Source organism: Ascidiella aspersa, chromosome 3, assembly GCF_963924565.1.
Source record: "Ascidiella aspersa chromosome 3, kaAscAspe10.2, whole genome shotgun sequence".
NCBI classification, from domain to species: Eukaryota; Metazoa; Chordata; class Ascidiacea; order Phlebobranchia; family Ascidiidae; genus Ascidiella; species Ascidiella aspersa.
Genome location: NC_139449.1, coordinates 38,234,112 through 38,252,615, shown reverse-complemented (window position 1 = coordinate 38,252,615; position 18,504 = coordinate 38,234,112). Strand labels below are relative to the sequence as shown.

General features: G+C 34.1%; 1 protein-coding gene across 1 annotated transcript; it reads left to right on the top strand.

The window, feature by feature from the left end:
• The first annotated feature begins 416 nt into the window (after positions 1-416).
• On the top strand, positions 417-18,097 carry LOC146162877 (GATOR2 complex protein WDR59-like). The gene is made up of 22 exons (XM_083385322.1): positions 417-550; positions 1,140-1,325; positions 1,849-2,053; positions 2,438-2,526; positions 3,167-3,364; positions 4,322-4,475; positions 4,737-4,958; positions 5,327-5,520; positions 6,773-6,937; positions 7,197-7,292; positions 8,180-8,307; positions 9,017-9,100; positions 9,912-10,068; positions 10,693-10,886; positions 11,892-11,973; positions 12,240-12,349; positions 13,163-13,319; positions 13,903-13,993; positions 15,573-15,717; positions 16,434-16,579; positions 17,263-17,366; positions 17,946-18,097. The coding sequence occupies exons 1-22, from the start codon at positions 497-499 to the stop codon at positions 18,060-18,062; spliced, it is 3,078 nt and encodes a 1,025-aa protein (XP_083241448.1). The 5' UTR covers positions 417-496; the 3' UTR covers positions 18,063-18,097.
• The last annotated feature ends 407 nt before the right edge of the window (positions 18,098-18,504 follow it).

Here is an 18,504-nt window from a genome sequence, read left to right as displayed (position 1 = left end):
ACAATACACAGGTTTTGTTAATATATTTAATAAAAATATTCAGCAATTTTAGTAAAAATAAAAGCCAAGACATTTGAAAAATCGATGTATGTCTCTGTGATAAAAAGTTTCGGCAATAGTTCATGCAAGTTTTCTGGCTTAATTTAAGTTTTTACTAAATTTAAAGAACGAATACCTTAGGTGCATATTCATGTACAGACAGTACAGTTCAATATTCACATTATTAGAAAAGAATCGACCATTTTCAAAAAAAGTTTGTATGAATCTTTTGAACTTGGCACAACATTTGTAAAATTAAATATTGTTGGCCCAAGCTGACTCAGATTATAACCTAATAACCTTTTTTGTGTGTTTTGCATTAATGTTATAAATTTGAATCACCAAATGACTTTGTACATGCAGTTATGTAAATATTGAAGCATTGCATAATTGCAGTATAATAAGTAGTTTAATTATTATGTATTTACATTGATAAAATTGTTCCAAAACAACAAATATGTTGAATACTTGGAATGGGGATATGATTGCAGCACATCATGCTAATACTCAGGTAAGTTTACCTATTAATTCTGGAAAGTAGTAAATTTTGGTTTCCAGCTATATTGCAAAAGAATAGAATTAGATTTATTTATTTGATGCTTTTGTGCAAATTTTGTAACCATTTTATGCTATTGGTATTTTGAAACGAAATATCTGTCACCACATACAAATTTACAGTTTTAATTATTCTAAAGTTGCTTTGTAAATATTATAATGTTGCTTTAATACCAGTCAGCATTCTGTGGTTGGTGCATACTGAATGGTGTTAAATTTTTGCGCAAACCTAATTTAAAAAAAATTGCACACCTGCTCACCGGAAAATTGATGCTGCACACACACACACAATATCATGACGCGAAGTACCACAAAATACAGACTGGTTTTAATATCCATTGTATTTAAAGTAAATAAAAAAAGCTAAAAGAATATTTTGATTGTTTATTGTAAAATTGTTCTTCTGGCATCTTTTTTTTATTAAATGTACAGACGTTTTGATAACCTACACAAAAAAATATTTGCTGAAAGAACGATTTTTTAATTAATACAATGCCTGGTAGCAATAGTATATTTGTTATGATTTTTTTAAACTTTTATTAAAGGCAAGTGCGATGGCAGTGAATGCCCAGGGAGATTTGGTCGTTCTTGGCTCTCGCCGGAATTTGACCTTGCTGGAGCTGAGTGACCCTCAAAAGGTAGTCCGGCGTATCCACCTTACAAACAAGTGGGACATCAGCCATTTATTGTGGAATCCATCGTTGGAACAAAGTAACTTCTTGCTTACAACTGTGAGTGAAAATAAGTTGTTTCAGGCTGTTTAGAAGCTAGTGTCTGTTTTGGTAATTAGCCACTTGGGATGTCCGATAAGTTATTGTTGTGATATCGGTACTCGCCCGATACTAAAGTGGTTTTGGTCACAATCCAAACTGATTTATGCATTAGGATGTTATGCTATCCAAAGTTGAAATGGAAAATTTCTAATAATGTTTTACATTAAATTCAAAGATGAATAAATTTTCATGAGCAATAGCAAATATCAGCCTAATACCCAAACGTAATGACGTTATTTGGTATTGGATCAGATTCTGATTTCTAGAAATTTTATTTTCAAAATAGCATCGTTGCTTTGCGAACCATGAATGATATGTTGAATTTAATCTTAATTTGATATGGATTAGCACCGGAACCACCATAGTATCGGACGTGTACAGATACTTCCACTTGGCATCGGGTTTCAACTGTGATATTGGACATTCCTACACGGGAAGACCTTGTACAATTCTGCTCCTCATATATTTATTTATATTCCAGTACAACCAGTGGGCTGACGTTTGGACTTTCACTGAATCCACTGGAAAGTGCATTTCCCAACTTGAAGGTCACACGAGGGCAATAAGCGATGCTGATTGGTCGATTGTGGAGCCAAGGTTATGTGCCACTTGTTCGTTGGATACCTACATCCACGTTTGGGACACGAGGGAGCTAAAGAAACAAAAACTAGCGATTTCAACTGTCTGTAAGTTGCTTTGTGATTGTGAGTTTTCTTAAATATGAAAGTGAAAAAAAAAAAAATTTTGTAAGTGATTATGCATAATAAAATTAATTAATGTTTGTATATTTTGCCCCAAACTTAGTGTTATCTTAGTTAAAACCAACAGTTTGTTATACAGAGAACAAAAGTCAGGTTTACTGTGAAATTAAACTGTAAATATTGGACGTTGCAAATTTATGACGTCTTTCTAGCAAGAAATCTGATATCAGTTTGCTTTGGTTTTACTGCTGTTAGTTTTGCAAACGACATTAAAAAGTATTAACCTAGGTTTTAATGTACTGTGGTTAAAATATTTCGTAACAGTCTTTGTTTATAAAAGCATAAAGTAACATTATAGTGACTTTATAGCTGGAGCAAGCCAAGTTAAATGGAACAAAGTGAATGCTTACTGCATTTCAACTGCACACGACGGAAACATAAGGGTCTGGGATATAAGGGTAAGGAACTCTTGGCTTGGTTTTAACTGTTACTTTTATTTATTTTCGTTTTGGATGATAAATTGTGTAAGATTTTACACTTACTCTATAGAAGTAAGCAAATACATCCAAGCGTTAAATTTTGTTTTGCTTTTCATGTTAAAGATTAATAAGAACAATGTTTTTTAATCAATACTAAGGTTGAATTTGTGAAGGAAATACTTCTTCCCACAAAAACAATTAATTTAGTAGTTAAATTCAAGATTTTAATAATCTATGCTCAAAATTAAGAAAAAATGCTAGTTTTGTTCACAATGTAGCTTATAATACATCTTTTCCAATAATAATGAGGAGACAGTTTTATGTGACAAGGAATATCTCACAGGCAAAAAAGATTCTTGCTTTAAAACGATATTTAGCCTGTTCAGTAAATACAGCGATATTGGAATTTAGAAACTGATGATTTCTATTTTATACAGGGTAATGCACATATACTTGCACAGTATATATATATTTCATTGTATTCTTTGAAAAGCTTGTGTACCTAGTAGCTCAATTTTTAACTTTTTACATAATAATTATAAATGATTTATGCTTTGTAGTTCTTATGCATTAAACATTCTAAATATTGAGCTCAATAACGTTGTATGTTTTGTTATAGAACACAAAGACAGCGACCCATTACATCACCGCGCACCTTTCCAAGATAAATTGTCTCGACTGGGATCCGAACAATGAGCATTTGCTGACCTCCGGTGGTAACGACACCTCAATTCGATGCTGGAATATGTCAGAAACTCCGAGGACCGCCCAGGCCCAAACTAACCTTAAGTTCCCAGTTTGGAAAATTTCATATACGGTAAGTTGTTATCTTTAAACCAGGGGTGCCCAACAAGCTGCACGCGTGCCAAATGTGGCACGCAACCTAATAAAACATGGCACGCAAGCTCCCCAAAAAATACCAAATTTTTATTTAGCCAATTGCCAAAAAAGCTCAATTTGTTATTCAGCCAATTGTCAAAAATACTAAATTTGTTATACAGCCAATTGCCATTGTTTGTTCACAATATAAAACAATCGCGGCAATTACAACATCTAACAATTACATCTGATAATATAACATTGTACTGTAGTGAAGGGCTGGAGGCTAGCATTAACATAATTGTATAGTTTGGTGTGAAGTTATAATAGTTAGCTCACCGACGGACACTTAAATGCAGCAATGCTCATTTCTACTACACAGTGTTTCAAGTTTAAATAAACGTTTTTTTTGGTAAAAAAGCGCTTTAATGATTAAAAAGAATTAGTTTGGTTACGAAACTTTGGCACGGCAAGAAGTTATAAGATAAAAATTGGCACGCCGGCATGTTTGAGTTGGACAGCCCTGCTTTAAACAGTGTTTTATATAGTTGGCAGAAAGATTAAAGCTGTTGTAGAAATATTGCACCAAGTTTATGAAAATATTCAAATAATATATATATATATATTTATTTTTAAGGTATGTACTATGGTCTATATAAGTTTTAATAATTATTTTACTTCAAAATCTGGTCAGAACCTTTTTTTGGCAAACTTAGAATTTAGAGTAGAAAAAAAAATTACAATAAATTACATTATTTAATCAAGTCTATGCATATAATTGTGCGTAGCTATTTAGAACTGGATTGGTGTTGGTCACTTTTGCCTTTCAGTATAATTTTAACTTTGTTTGTCATTTAGTAGTTTTATTTTTATTGTCTTCAATATAGAGCTTGAATAAGTTATAAAACTGTTTATCCATTTTCAAATAAATCCTTCGCAAATATTTGCGCTGTAGCCATTTGGAAGTGGGCTGGTGTCAGTTGAATACGCCAACTTCCGTGAAACGCCGATGAGTTTACGAAACGTCAACAATCTCTCGCAATCGATCCACAACTTTGCTGAACATTCAGATGTTGTGCTCGGCTACCAGATATGCAAATCTAAATCAGGTATTTCAATATTTTTAAGAATTCTTGTGACTAAATAGGTAAATATAGTTACATATTTTTTATTTTTTTGATAAATAAATTTTAATTCTTTGTTACAAAATTGTTTTTTAAAAATGATTATATATTTATAGCTGTATTTTAAGAGAGTTTTGCCTCAATTATAAAAAAGAGACTATACCATTAATCAAATTCAAAGCGAAATTTTCGGAAATGTTTTTTAAATGTAACAAATTTCAAGTTGTCAACATTGTAACATCTCAGATCCAACATGGAAGTTGGTAACTTGGTCGAAAGATCAGATGTTGCGAGTTTGCAAGTTAGACTACGATTTACTTGTCGAATGTGGGATGTCAAAGGACGACATGCCAGCGTTTGAATTAGAACCGATGCCGGCTCGAACTTTCACAAACGAAACATTTCTGCAGGAATCAAACCACCATCCGGTTGAAACAAAAACTGCTCAACTGTCAAGCTCAAGTCTGGGTAAATAATGTAACCAATGTGTTTAAATGGGGTTCTTAAAAATGCCCCCCAAAAAATACAAGAAACAAAAGGTCCAACAGTGTACTTTGTTCTTGGCAATAAATTTCTGATTTTTAACCACTTTTTTATTGAAAATTGTGTAAACTTTCTGTAGAAAAACGCAAATAATCTTTAGCTGGTTTAACTACAGATTTTTATTTCTCTTTTGGTTGTTTAGATATGGTACAAAATTGTGAGTCATTAAAAATTTGAAATAAAAGTAGTTAATTCATTAAAGGTTTTTGCTCCAGTTACTGCATGAGAATCTTTTGTAACCTTATATTTGTCAAATCATTTTTGTTTTTATTTATCGAATATTTTTTTTGCAGAAAGCAACATGTCGCTGATATCAGACAACTTCAAAGTTGACTCAGCAGATTACCATGATGGTTTCTCAGAGCTACATTTTGCTGATTCATCGTTAACCCCCAAAGCCCCTTTCATGGCGGACGCATCGATGCAATCGCTTGAGCAAGAGTTCAAGTTACTCAACACCTATTTGCCAAACCTTTATATGGACGAGGTAATAGTATTTTTATGTTTTTAGTGATAGGTAGGTAAATGGCTTAGTCTGCAGGAACTTTTATTATATATAAACATATATTTTTTTACTTTTTTGTTCGAGCTCATAAATTCAACAGTACTTTCAAGATATGATATTATGAGGCCTACTGTATGTAATAAAAACTTGCAATCAATTCAGTAAGGGAGGTACTAGTATTTTTTGCGCTCACATTGCTCGCCTTGTGCGCCGCCATGTTTATAATTGGCTCTGGGTGTACCTCGAAGTGAGAAAGTTTAAGAAACACTGATGTAAGGAATGTACGATACTTCTATTTTGTTCCGATATTTTTGGCGAAACGTATGACCGTCTAATCTAATGCAATACCAAATGAAGATTTTAGTATAGTCAAAAAACACACAAAAAGGGAAACACTTTTGCAGAATATCCGACCAGTATTTGACAAGAATAAATAGAAAGGCATACAAATTTTTTCGTGATCGTTTACTATTTCAATAAAGAAATATGTTTTAATGTAGAAAGTGCTGTGTGGTTCACAAATCATTGCCAAAATACCTTCCACTTTGTTATTGGATCATCACAGATACTACTTAGTATCAGAGTAGTAGCGATATTACACTTCGTATTAAGTGTCACCTCCGATCCGATATTTTCGGCCATTCCTAATTAGTAGCTCAGCTAGATCAGTGGTTCTCAACCTTTTTGTACCCGTGGCACCTTTTTGATGCTTTTAAATAGTCGCGGACCCCTTACATTTTCTGGTGTAATATCTGTGCTAAACGCATCTCATCTTTGCATACGATATCATAAACTAAAGTCAGGTACATGTGAACAATGCTGCCTTCCATTCCACAATATACTTGTGTTGTATCACAATGGAAGTGTTATGCCACACTCGATGCGATTTACAACATGTTACAATGTGATTTTATCACTTACCAAGATTGTGATTAAGCATGTTTCCCAGTGTTAATTATTTTACTAAAGATAAATTTAGAAGTTTTTGCGGACCCCCTGCTGAGAACTACTGAGCTAGATGTTAAATATTGAAATATTAGATAGATGTTCTAAGGAATTATTCCAGTTTTAAATCATTGCATGTAATAATTTATGCAAGGTAAAGTAATTGAAATGTAGAGAAACCTATAAATGTTGTACATAAAACTTATGGTCTTAATATATTTTTGTATTTTTGTAGCATCTCCTAATAATGGCCCAGTTTTAGCCACACTGTTGTACGTTTTTGTTTTAGATCAAGCCCTTCCAGCGTTATTGTGCGGTGACGTTGCGTACCCCCCTACATTTCGTCACCCTCAAGATTTCCTTCCCCCGTAATTATCCCCACAACGAACCCCCGGTGTTTGTTTTCACAAATGTGTCCAACGTGAAGCAAGAGCAAGTGGAAAAGCTGAAAGCTGTAAATAAATTACATGAACTTTTTGATATTTTATATAAACTTTAAGCATTTGTAAAAACATTTTATTAAATAGGATGTTTGACTTGCATCATTTCAAAAAACGCATTTAAAAACCCAAATATCTCAGGAATTTGCTAATTAAGGCATATATTTTTTTTGTAAACTTGAGTTTTTAAATTTATTAGCTTGCAAAAATCCTAATGATTTAAAAAAAGGTACATTTCAGCCAAAAATCGTTAACTTTTCGTATTATATGTAGACTTTGCATGAAAGTGCCCAACACCATGTTAAGAACAACAGAAGTTGCTTAGAACCTTGCTTACGACAACTCACGGCACAGTTCAGTGCAATGACGGTAAGTTGGCAGAAATTTGGGACCATTGGGAGAAACTACATTGGTAAAATTAGGTCCTGGGATTTTTTAAATGTCCATATTTGTTGACGTAAAGGGTATTGGCTGCTTAGTACTTAGCTATACTGTTTAACATATTTATAAACAAAATCAGCATTTTGATCTTTGCAGATATTATCTTATATTCTATAATTTTTTATGTCACCCAACAACAGTTATGTCATATTTTCCAAGTATCCCTCGTCATAAAGCAGTTAAATAGTTCTCAAAATATTTTCTATTCGTGAAATTATCTCAGATTTTTAGTCAGGTTTATAAGATGGATAAAACGTTGACAAAATGATAAAAACTTATTTAGCCTTGCTTTAAACTTACGATAATTCATTTTATGTTTACTTCATTAAATAACTATCAAGTCAAATAAGGTCAGTAGACAATTTTACATCCGGCTGCGATCGTCAATCCTTGTATTTATCGAGCCTTTTTAAAAAATTTGGTGCCCCTAATCTCACATCACATGGTAAATAGTCTAATCCGGGTGGCACTATATAAAGACTAATTGTACAGGAATTTTCTGCTGAGATTTCAATACAATTTGTCTTTACATAGTGCCACCTGAATACCCTATTTAGAATTAGACAAACACGGCCATTTACAAAGATCACATGACAAAACAATGCCAGATACAACTTGTCCATGGCTGTAGTCATGTAGCATGCATTTATAGGTTGACAAAAAGGCATTAAAATCGTCCCATTTTTTAGCTTTTAAAAATAATTTTAATTAAGACAGCATAGCATAGCATGTTTTCGAAAATACTGAAAGTGTTTTTCGTGCTGTAATCAAGATTTTTTTGAAAGATTTATCTCAACCAACTTTCCACTTATTAGTACGACGATGAAGAGGACCAGGTTGACGCGTTCGACCCCCCTCCCCTCTCATTCGCCCACACTTTACGCCAACACCAACTACTTGCCGTCCCTACCAATGTACCCTTCCCCAGGACGAGTGGGGCGAGGTGGGAAAACGTTTAAGTTACTGTAACATTGGAGCATAATGGTTCAAGGTTGTAGTTGGACGTAGATTGAATATAGAAGCCCATACAGAAGTAGGTTGCATTTTGAACGTTTCGAATAAAGCTTAAGATAATCGCGAAGTTGAAAATAAATGAAGAGTTATTCGAAACGTTCAAAATGAAACCTACTTCTGTATGGGCTTTGATATTCTTATTACGTATAACTTTAACATTGTTTTTAAAACCATTTAATATCCTGTTTAATGAGCAAACCACTTGGAAAGCTTAAAAAGTTTTGCATAAAATACGTAAAACTAAAATTAAACTTCTTGTTTACAAACAAAACAAAATATGTCATCCTTTGGGTTTGTTGCTCAATAATTTGAATCAACCTCTGAAAAAGATCTTCACTTTTTACTAATTTCATACCATGGTACCACAACCCACTTTTCCTGCTATCACTTTTAAAAAAATTGTCAAAATAAAATTTTATTTGGAATTAGCATTTTTTAATTATACAAAATATGCAAATTTCTACCCTAGTTACTAATAATAAATTTCAAAGCCAAAAAGGTCGAGTAGATCATTATTAAGCTACATTATTATTAAGCTACATTACAGATCCGTGCATAGTGTACCCATGTTACACTTACATTTGTGAAACTAATTATTGAGATGAATTGGTTTATGCAAGTTGGTTCTCTGTATACAGGTTCTGTTCAGTTGGATATTTGGTGATCTTTCTGCGTCCGGCTCATGTGCGTGGTTACCTTTCAAGTAACGAAAAGACACCAAGGTATTATCTGTATAAATTGCCAATGACCTACAAACTTACCTTGTTAATATTAAGACGGTTTGGTTTTTGTGGATTTTCAAAAAAATATATTTCTTATCACGGCTTCATAATTTTAAGATGTTCTAACATTGCTTCGAGTGATTTTTTTACAGTTTATTTCTACTATGCACCAATCTGTAATGCTCCTCAAAGCCAAATGGGTCGAGTAATTTTTTATCAAGATGATGTCAGTTTATTTGACCTATTTGTCTTTGATATTAATTTGCAAGCTGTTTTTACCTTTTGTTTATGTGTTTTTTAGTAAAGTTGCGCTTTTTTAGTATTTCACAAGATAACACAGTCTCAAAGAGACGTTAGTGCTGATTCAATGTTTCAAAATTACAACCCAGCTTACTGGGACCTATCGCCTTAATGTGACTGAGAAGCAATTCAAGGATCACTTATAAGAGATGGGACGCAATTTATTTTGCAATTTATTATCAAGCTACATTACAGATCCATGCATAGTGTATCAAGGTATATTGGTATCCTGCTGATCAATGTTTACATTTATCTAGGATTTGTGTGTTCTGTAATCGGTTGATTCTTTATGTAAACTCTTTGAGGAATACGCCTAAAAATCATGACGCTATACTGGAATTCATTTGCCGTGTACCGACACGCATTTTATTTAGGTGTCATACTGTTTATTGCATTAGTGGGTGGACGAGTTAGGTCATCCCAATTAAACAAAGATACAGAATGTTTCGTGCCTAAATTTACTATCACTAATAGGTTTTGACCTTATTTCATTTTTTGCATTTTGTTCCAGATCGTACGCGAGTTTGACAATCCACAGAAACTCTACGCCTGCCATGGTGTTTCCCCCTTACCGCAACAACTCGTCCAACCAATTGTCGACGTCACAATACAGCACGAGCCCGAACACGCTCGATGTTTCGCTACACAGTTTCTACTACAAGGAAAAAGTAGGGTTTTTGATCAACTTTTTGTCTAATCAGAAATTCTGGCTTGCGTCATAACTTTATGTTAGATTAGTTAGCATCCATATTTTTTTAAGTTTTGTCAGACGTTTAGGCTAAAGTTCATTTAAAACATGTTGATGTCTTAGATATTATGGTATACCTAATTGACATAAAAACATTAGGACATTAGTCAATCAAGTTACCATCTGTTACATGGCGGTATCAATCATACACAGGTTAAAAATGCAGTTTCCAAGCAAACGTATATATATATATATATATATAGCAGTCAACTTTTAACTAATAAATCATAATTTTAAGAAGCACTGTTGAACGCTTTTACCGCGATAAGCTAAACTAAATGTCACTGCCTGCTTTACAGAAATGGATCTATACACATTGCACAGCTATTTTACGTAGCAACTACCAAAACAAAATTCATTTGAATTAAAAAATTTTTCTGCAAAAAAATGTTGTACAATACTAGTAAACCACACACGTTCTATTAAATTGTTGTTTAACGTAAATAAATCTATATTTTTCTTATTAATTAATTGTATATTTGTTGTTCTAACTCAGCACTTTGAGTGTAAATAGTTATAGTTCAGTAACCTGTGTTTTGAACAGAGGTCGACTCGTAAACTGAAGCACTTTTCCAACATGACTTACTTCACTAAAGAGTTTGACCCTCCTTCTCAATCTCCAACCAACAGCATCGATGCCAAGCTAAACAAGTCACAACAATATGCTGGTCGGGTGTCTGTGGTGGATCTCACGAGAATACTGCCCGTGAGCAGACCACTGGCTGAACACTACATCATGTGAGTTGTGTTTATCATTATGTGAGTGTATCATGTGAGTTGTGTTTATCATCATGTGAGTGTATCATGTGAGTTGTATCATGTGAATTTTTCATGTGTGCTGTATCATGTGTGTTGTATTGTGTGATCTGTTTTATATGAGTTGTATCATGTGAATGTTCTGTGGTGGATCTAACGAGAATACTGCCCGTGAGCAGACCACTGGCTGAACATTACATCATGTGAGTGTATCATGTGAGTTGGATCATGTGAGTGTATCATGTGAGTTGTATCTTATTAATGTATCATATGAGTTGTATCATGTGAGTGCGCTGTGGTGTATCTCACGAGAATAATGCACTGGAGCAGACCACTTGCTGAACACCACATCATGTGAGTGTATCATGTGAGTGTTTCATGTGAGTGTATCATGTGAGTGTATCATGTGAGTGTATCATGTGAGTGTACCATGTGAGTGTATCATGTGAGTGTATCACGTGAGTTGTATCATGTGAATGCGCTGTACTGTATCTCACGAGAATATTGCCCGTGAGCAAACCTCTGGCTGAACACTACATCATGTGAGTGTTTTATGAGTGTATCATGTGAGTGTATCATGTGAGTTGTATCATGTGAATGTTCTGTGGTGGATCTCACGAGAATATTGCCCGTGAGCAGAGACCACTGGTTGAACACTACATCATGTGAGTTGTGTCATAAAAGTGTGTCGTGTGAGTTTTATCATGTGTGTTGTATCATGTGAGTGTAGCACGTCAGTTGTATCATGTGAGTGTGTCACGTAAGTTGTATCATGTAAGTGTATCATGTGAGTATATTATGTATTATATCATGTATCACGGCCACGGGAGTTGTTTTATGTCAGTTGTGTCACATGAGAGTATCATGTGAGGTGTATCACGTGAGTTGTGTCATCTGATTGTATCATATAAGCATATGGCACTAAAGGTTATATATTAGGTCGTTTGTGTACTCATTTATTGAACGATTACTTGTGATTATTTTTAGCCCGGATAAGCTGAACTTCGTCGAAGCTTGTCTCCACAACAAACAACAAGCCATGGAAGAAGAAATGGATGACCTTGTGCAGGTTAAGTCCCATTGAAAAGTAAAATTACCTTTTGCAAGATATATGGCCTTAAACTGTATGTATGTTTTACATTTTAAATGTTCTCCCAGTGTTTTGGGGTTATAAAAAGGCCGTTTATGGACTTTACAATATTAAATACAAATGTGCAAAGCAGTAATTAGTATGCAGCTTTTTCACGTTACTTTTTATATAAAAGCTGCGTCTCTTATCTTGTGTTTATATTTTTATGAAACTTTCGCTAAACATCCATCCCCCCAATTCTTTAGTTGTGGTCATGTGTGTCCATGCTGCCCGAATCAGAGGGAAACCCCCTAAACACCGACCTGGTGGCGCCGTTTGCTGCGACGCCGATGGGAAAAACGTTCCTCTCCCAACTGTGAGTATTAAAAGTCATTTAACAATTTGAGATAAAAATAATTTGGCAGGTTCAAAGTTTCATTGTGTTGTGATAAAACTAAAAAATATATTTTGATTTTTTTCTGACTTAGTTATAAAATTTTACATCTTATCATAACTCAATAGATTGACCGAATTTTTTTAGTTTATGATGTGTGGAAAATTTTTATTCGACCAATCACTCATTGCTACCTACTCCTGTATTGGCTTGGTATGCTTTAGGTACCGCAAGGGTAAAATTAACTCGTAAATTTTCTGATTTGCTACATTTGATTAAAACGCAGAAACATGCTTAACTTACCTGGTTGGTATTCGAAGTAAAGGAACTACTGAGTATACAACCTTTGATATGAGGTTTACACAGCTTGGCATTTAATTATTAGGCAATTGAACTTTATACACTACCTTACCATTTAATGCGGTAGGTAACTGATTTTTTGTTTAAGCCTATTGCCCATTGTCATAAACTTTTGTATCGGCTGACATTTGCTCAAAGTAACAAACAAGGTTAACCCATAAAGTTTATTTTTTACCATAACGTTAAGTGTCTTAATGTTTCACCTACTCCAATCTATCCAGAGCAAAATTTGTCTTATTTGTGCCACACGCGGTTTGCTGAGGTTTCTCACACGAGTGTTTCCGCAACCTGATCATTTTATATAGACTGTTGCTACCAGGCATAGTAATATTAATAAAAAAAGAACTCTTCTAAAAATTGTAAATACTTCAATTACAACTTGCAAATAACTTGTAAACTAAAGTCTACCACCCAACTGTACCGCTTATTCCACAGCATGGACCACTACTGCCAGCAGAACGACGTTCAAACGCTCGCCACACTCGCGAGCACATTCGCTTGCCGACAACCCCATCTAGCGGTGGCGGAAAAGCACGAGCGCAAGTCGCTAGGTGGCGATATGAAGCGATCCGCGTCCTACGATACTTTCAGGGTAGGTTGGGTCTTATCCTGAAAATTAAAATGGAGTTTTTTATACGTGATATTTTGCATCTTGTAAAATAAAAGAGACAAAATCGATTTTAATCTTCAAATTTAACCCAATACTATTTTTGGTGTCTCTAAACAAAAGAGACTTTTAAACTATAGTAAGTGTTCTGCGAACCTTCCTGGCATAATTAAAGTCAGTTATTTTATAAGATATAAAACAAGAGTTTCCTTCATACAAGATATTCATGTTTTTTTATACTTTGGGTTTTTAAATTGCCGCGAGATTTATTTGATTTATTATTTTAAATCAAACTCAAACGTAAGAAATAAAGACTTAAAAGAATCGTACTTTATTAAATTACTTATCGTTATACAAAACAAATAGAAATAAATATGCATTAAAAACTGTAGCTTGCCTTAATGAATTGTCGTTCTTATTCATATTTCATGACAATTTATATCTGAATTGCATTAAACAATATTTCAACTGTAGTTTATCTTCATTGATGACGCCGGATCTGGTCCGGATCTGACCCTGGGCCGTAGTTAACTGACCCCTGATTTAACTCCTGTTGCTTTTCTTTCAGTCTACCGACACATCAAAGAACTCTAAGGACCGCGATCTCCAGGATTGGTCTTCACGTATTTACAACATTCTGTCGAGGTCGCCCCCCACCGGTAATAATTTGCAATAACATACCCGATCTGTGTGAATATAATTCATATTCGCCTACTAAACTAAGCTGAACCATGTTAACTCTACTCTTGTGTGACTGGCCTTGGTTTATTTAAATCAGTGTTTCTTAATCAGGTGACTAGATGCTAGGGGTTAACAAAACTAAAAAAGTTTAAGAAGCGCTTGTTTAAATAACACTTGTTGCTCTCGAAAAGGGTTACCGAATTCAGTCGACCTAATCAGGATTTTTTTAAGGCTGGGCTCGAAAAACAACTTGCCTGCGATGAGGTTCGAACTCACGACCTCGGCTAAACCGAGGCCATCGCTCTACCAAATTTTAGGATTTTTTTATGGAAAAAGTAAAATTGTTTCTGTAAAAAAAAGTCAAGTTGTTACTTTAACATTATTTAAAAATGGTTTGTTTAGAATCCCTAAACAGATTTAGCTGTTGTTAAACCCGATTACATCACGAAGGCCTTACGATATTTTTTGTTTTAAACAGATTAAATTTACATTGTGAGCTCATGACGTAGCACCGAAGTTTAACTGTTGATTTATTGATAACTTTACGTGGGATATATACAGTGACTTTTGATATTTCAGTTGTGGCGATTAATTAACAGTTTGTTATCCTGTGAAACATTTGTGGTGTTCTTTGAATTTGTCACTCAAATTAGCGTTTTTAAATTAATAAACACTGCAAATAGCAATTCTTCCTACCATAATAACTTAACAAATAAAATCATGTTGTTCATTGCTATCAAAATCTTTGAAGCTTATAGTAATGTCAATCAAAATTAAAAACTTATCCTGGGGAAGACAGCTTAAGCATTAAATAACTGTTGCTCAGCACAACTTCTACAAAAATTGCATTGTAGCAGCTATACTTGCATTGTAGCAGCTATACTTGGTTGTAAATAAACATAATCTCGCGCGTAAGTTTAAATAGTAATACACCACAATGGAAGCCAACTCAAACCTCCTAGCAGTCAAAATAACTTGAGAAATGAAATCATGAAACGACACGAAAAAAGGTTTAAAACTTATATTAATGTTATTCCTGCCAGCAGTAAGTCGACATGGATCATGGATTCATGTAAGGTAAATTCGAAGCTAATAATCTACTTAAAACGAGTCACGCTTTTACTTAAGTCTTTTGGGCAAATGACTTGACTTGACTTAAGTCTTTCGGGCAAATGACTTGACTTGACTTAAGTCTTTTGGACAAATGACTTGACTTAAGTCTTTTGGACAAATGGCTTGACTTGACTTAAGTCTTTTGGAAAAGTGGCTTGACTTAAGTCTTTTGGGCAAATGACTTGACTTGACTTAAGTCTTTTGGGCAAATTACTTAGGTTGAATTGAAGTGCTTTCTGTAAGTCTTTTTTTAATAAAATTGAGCTATTTATCCAAATGTTTGCACATAAAACAAATCACTTGCTATAAGTTGCGTTTTTCTATAAGTTACGAGTCACGCTCTGCTTTTTTACTTCAGTTACAGAGATTAACCTTAAAGGAAATGAAACACGAAAAATATTAGAAGCTTATGGTGGATGTGATTCCTTCCACTTATATTTGCAGGTCCTTCGTTCATGGAGCATGCGTCGCGTAGCAACGCGAGTTCACCAATCAGAGAGCAACACGTCATCACGTCGTCGGATGAGCGCAAGAGGCGACCTTTGAACCTTGGAAGGAAGAAAAGTAAAAATACAGCGACTGTTCAAGAGTAAGTGGAAGAATTTGAAAAATCTACTACAACGAATGTCAACAAAACTACCGAATGTCATATGAATTAAATACATAATTATAAGCAAGATTAAAACCAGCCTGTGATGAGATTCGAACCCGCGACACTGATTTTAAACATTTAAAGATACTTGCAACTTAAGTTTATGCAACAATTAAAATTCAGTCATACCTGAGCAAAACAAAATACATATTTTTTTACTTTCGTTGGCATTCGATTCCGTTGGGTTCCATTCGATATTTAGTATTTGTCTAGAATCCTACCACATTTCGGCCGAGGGTTTATATTGCTAACATTATTTGGGTTAGGGTGAGAGTTAGCGTTTGGGTGGGTCAAGTATTATTATATTTGTTCTTCCATGTTTAGTTTTTCTTGGTAATTTCAATATTAACAGCTCGTCACGCTTAAAAATAGGTGTTAGGATTCCAGACCAGCGCCGAACGAACTGCTATATATTGGACTTAAGTTTGGTCAGTGTTTCTAAAGGTGCTCCGTACCGTGTCGGAAATATTTGCAAAACAACATATCTAGCCTGTTAAACGAATTGGAAGTTTTACTTGCCCTTTAATGCTCAAAGCACGAACAATGACGTCATCTGAAGGGATTTTTCTAGTCGTTTTGAATGTGACTCATACCGCATTCATTCATCTCACGATTGGTCTGTCCATATAAATAAGCCCCATATTTTCTCATAGGTGTATGGTCGACCCTTCCCGAGCCTCACAAATGGACGCCTTCAAACATTCTTACTCCGACTTGCTTGAACGCTGGATGCTTGATGTTAAGGCGGCTGAGATCAAGAAACATATGATTGGCAGGAAACAACAAGGCAAGAAACCCGGTAAGCACCTTCTGGGGATTCCCCGTTCGTGACATCTCGAGTTGACGTAAAACTTTGTTGTTGTGATTTTTAAGGTTTTTTTAAAGACCTAAATTAGTCAATTTGTGGCTTGATTTGCCGATTAGAAAAAAAAAATTAAGCTTGATTTGCCGATTAGAAATTTCAAACATTTTTTTAATAAATTAAAGCGATAAAGTTTTTTAAAACTCACGGTTATTAATAAGTTTTATTTTTTAGCCTAAAAAAATACCAACGTTTTTCATTTTTGAGGCTTTAACATTTAAAAAGCCGTAAAATATTAATTCCCATTGGTTTGGGTTCTAATAATTTTATTTTTAAGAAATTTGAAACAACAAAGTTTCGATTAGTTAATCAAGAAGCCAAATGACATTGACTTTTGACAATTTTAAAACGAAAAGATTTTTTTAGGACCAATAAATTTGAATTTTTAAACTTTTAGGAAACGATTGTATCTATTGAAACGCACTACATGTTGTAACTTGGTAAATCTTTGAAACCTATTATCGAATTTATGGCTTTAATATTTTGATTAAAACTAACTTATTATCAACTTGTTGATTTCAAACCCGAAGAAATATTGATTTAAAATAAAATTAAGTTCCCAAGATGTCGATTTTAAAGTCAGTTAAGATTTATTTGTTTAATATATTTCCAACTTTCAGAGTTCAAAAGTCGATGTCGCGAATGTGGGGCGAAATGTGGGGTAAGTTGTTCGACTAAGGGAAAGTCCCTCCCCATATGCACTATCTGTCAACTCCCAGTTAAGGTAAGTTAAACAACAATTCGCAAATGATCTCTGAACGCTTAAAAATAGTGAAAAAAATACTCTTTTTCTCGTATAAAAAAACAAAATTGCGTTTTTTGTTTTACTGTCATTTTTCTACTGAATTGTCATGTGTTTTAACTAGTTTGCAATTTTTTTGTCTTTTTTACACACGCACAGTACAATTTTACTACAAATAATTAGGGATTTCCGATAAAAATGTGTTCAGATCCGACACCTGATGTCAAGTAAATTGTCGGCATCAAACTCATAATGAATTTAATTTGGCCATATTTTTGCTATCCAAGCAGTTCCCTAATTTATAGGGTACATTTCTAATAATTTTCGTTTTCGAAGCTCCAATCATTATTTTGTTAGCTTACACCTAAACCATGTTATGCACCGACTAATTTTCACCTACAGCCTATTTAAGAGTAAAAAAGTTAGGTAGTCTTTCCCATGCTTCTAACTTTATCAAGTTTTGTTTGGAGTATTTTTATTTACAATTGTTTTTTACTTCTGTCATCTCTGGTGAACAAAAAATTGAAGTGTATTTAATATATTTTTTACTTCGATTTCCAGAAGCTCTTTGCTTCCTGTCGACTTTGCTCTCACGGTGGTCATAGAAATCACATGCAGACGTGGTTCAAAGGTCAACGAACTTGTCCGGTTTGCGATTGTATTTGCGCAGCTTCGTAGAACAAATATATTTTATTCGTTAATTTCTATTCAATAAACAGCAAACAATGAAAATATTTCGTTTCTTTTCATATTTTTTTAAAGTTCGGAATCTCAGGTTATTACAGGTCATTGATTTTGTAAACAAGGATGTAAATTGCAGCATAATTCTTCCATCTTTTATTTTGCTATGTTTGTGCCCGATTAAGCTTTTTTTGCATTCGTAAAACATCTCCACACAGGTTTAATTTATGGCCTGTATAAATAAAACATAAAAAACGGTTTTTACCAGCTGCATTTTTGCAACACAGTGTTCTAGCAGGAGCCAAGTAATTTCCCTTTGCAGCAATGTCTGTAAATGACAATAGTTTCCTGTATGAGTAAGGGGGTAATATATCGCTGTGCACACCATGGCGTGTCACTATACAACATAACAGGCTATTCATGGAAGCTTTGCATGCCT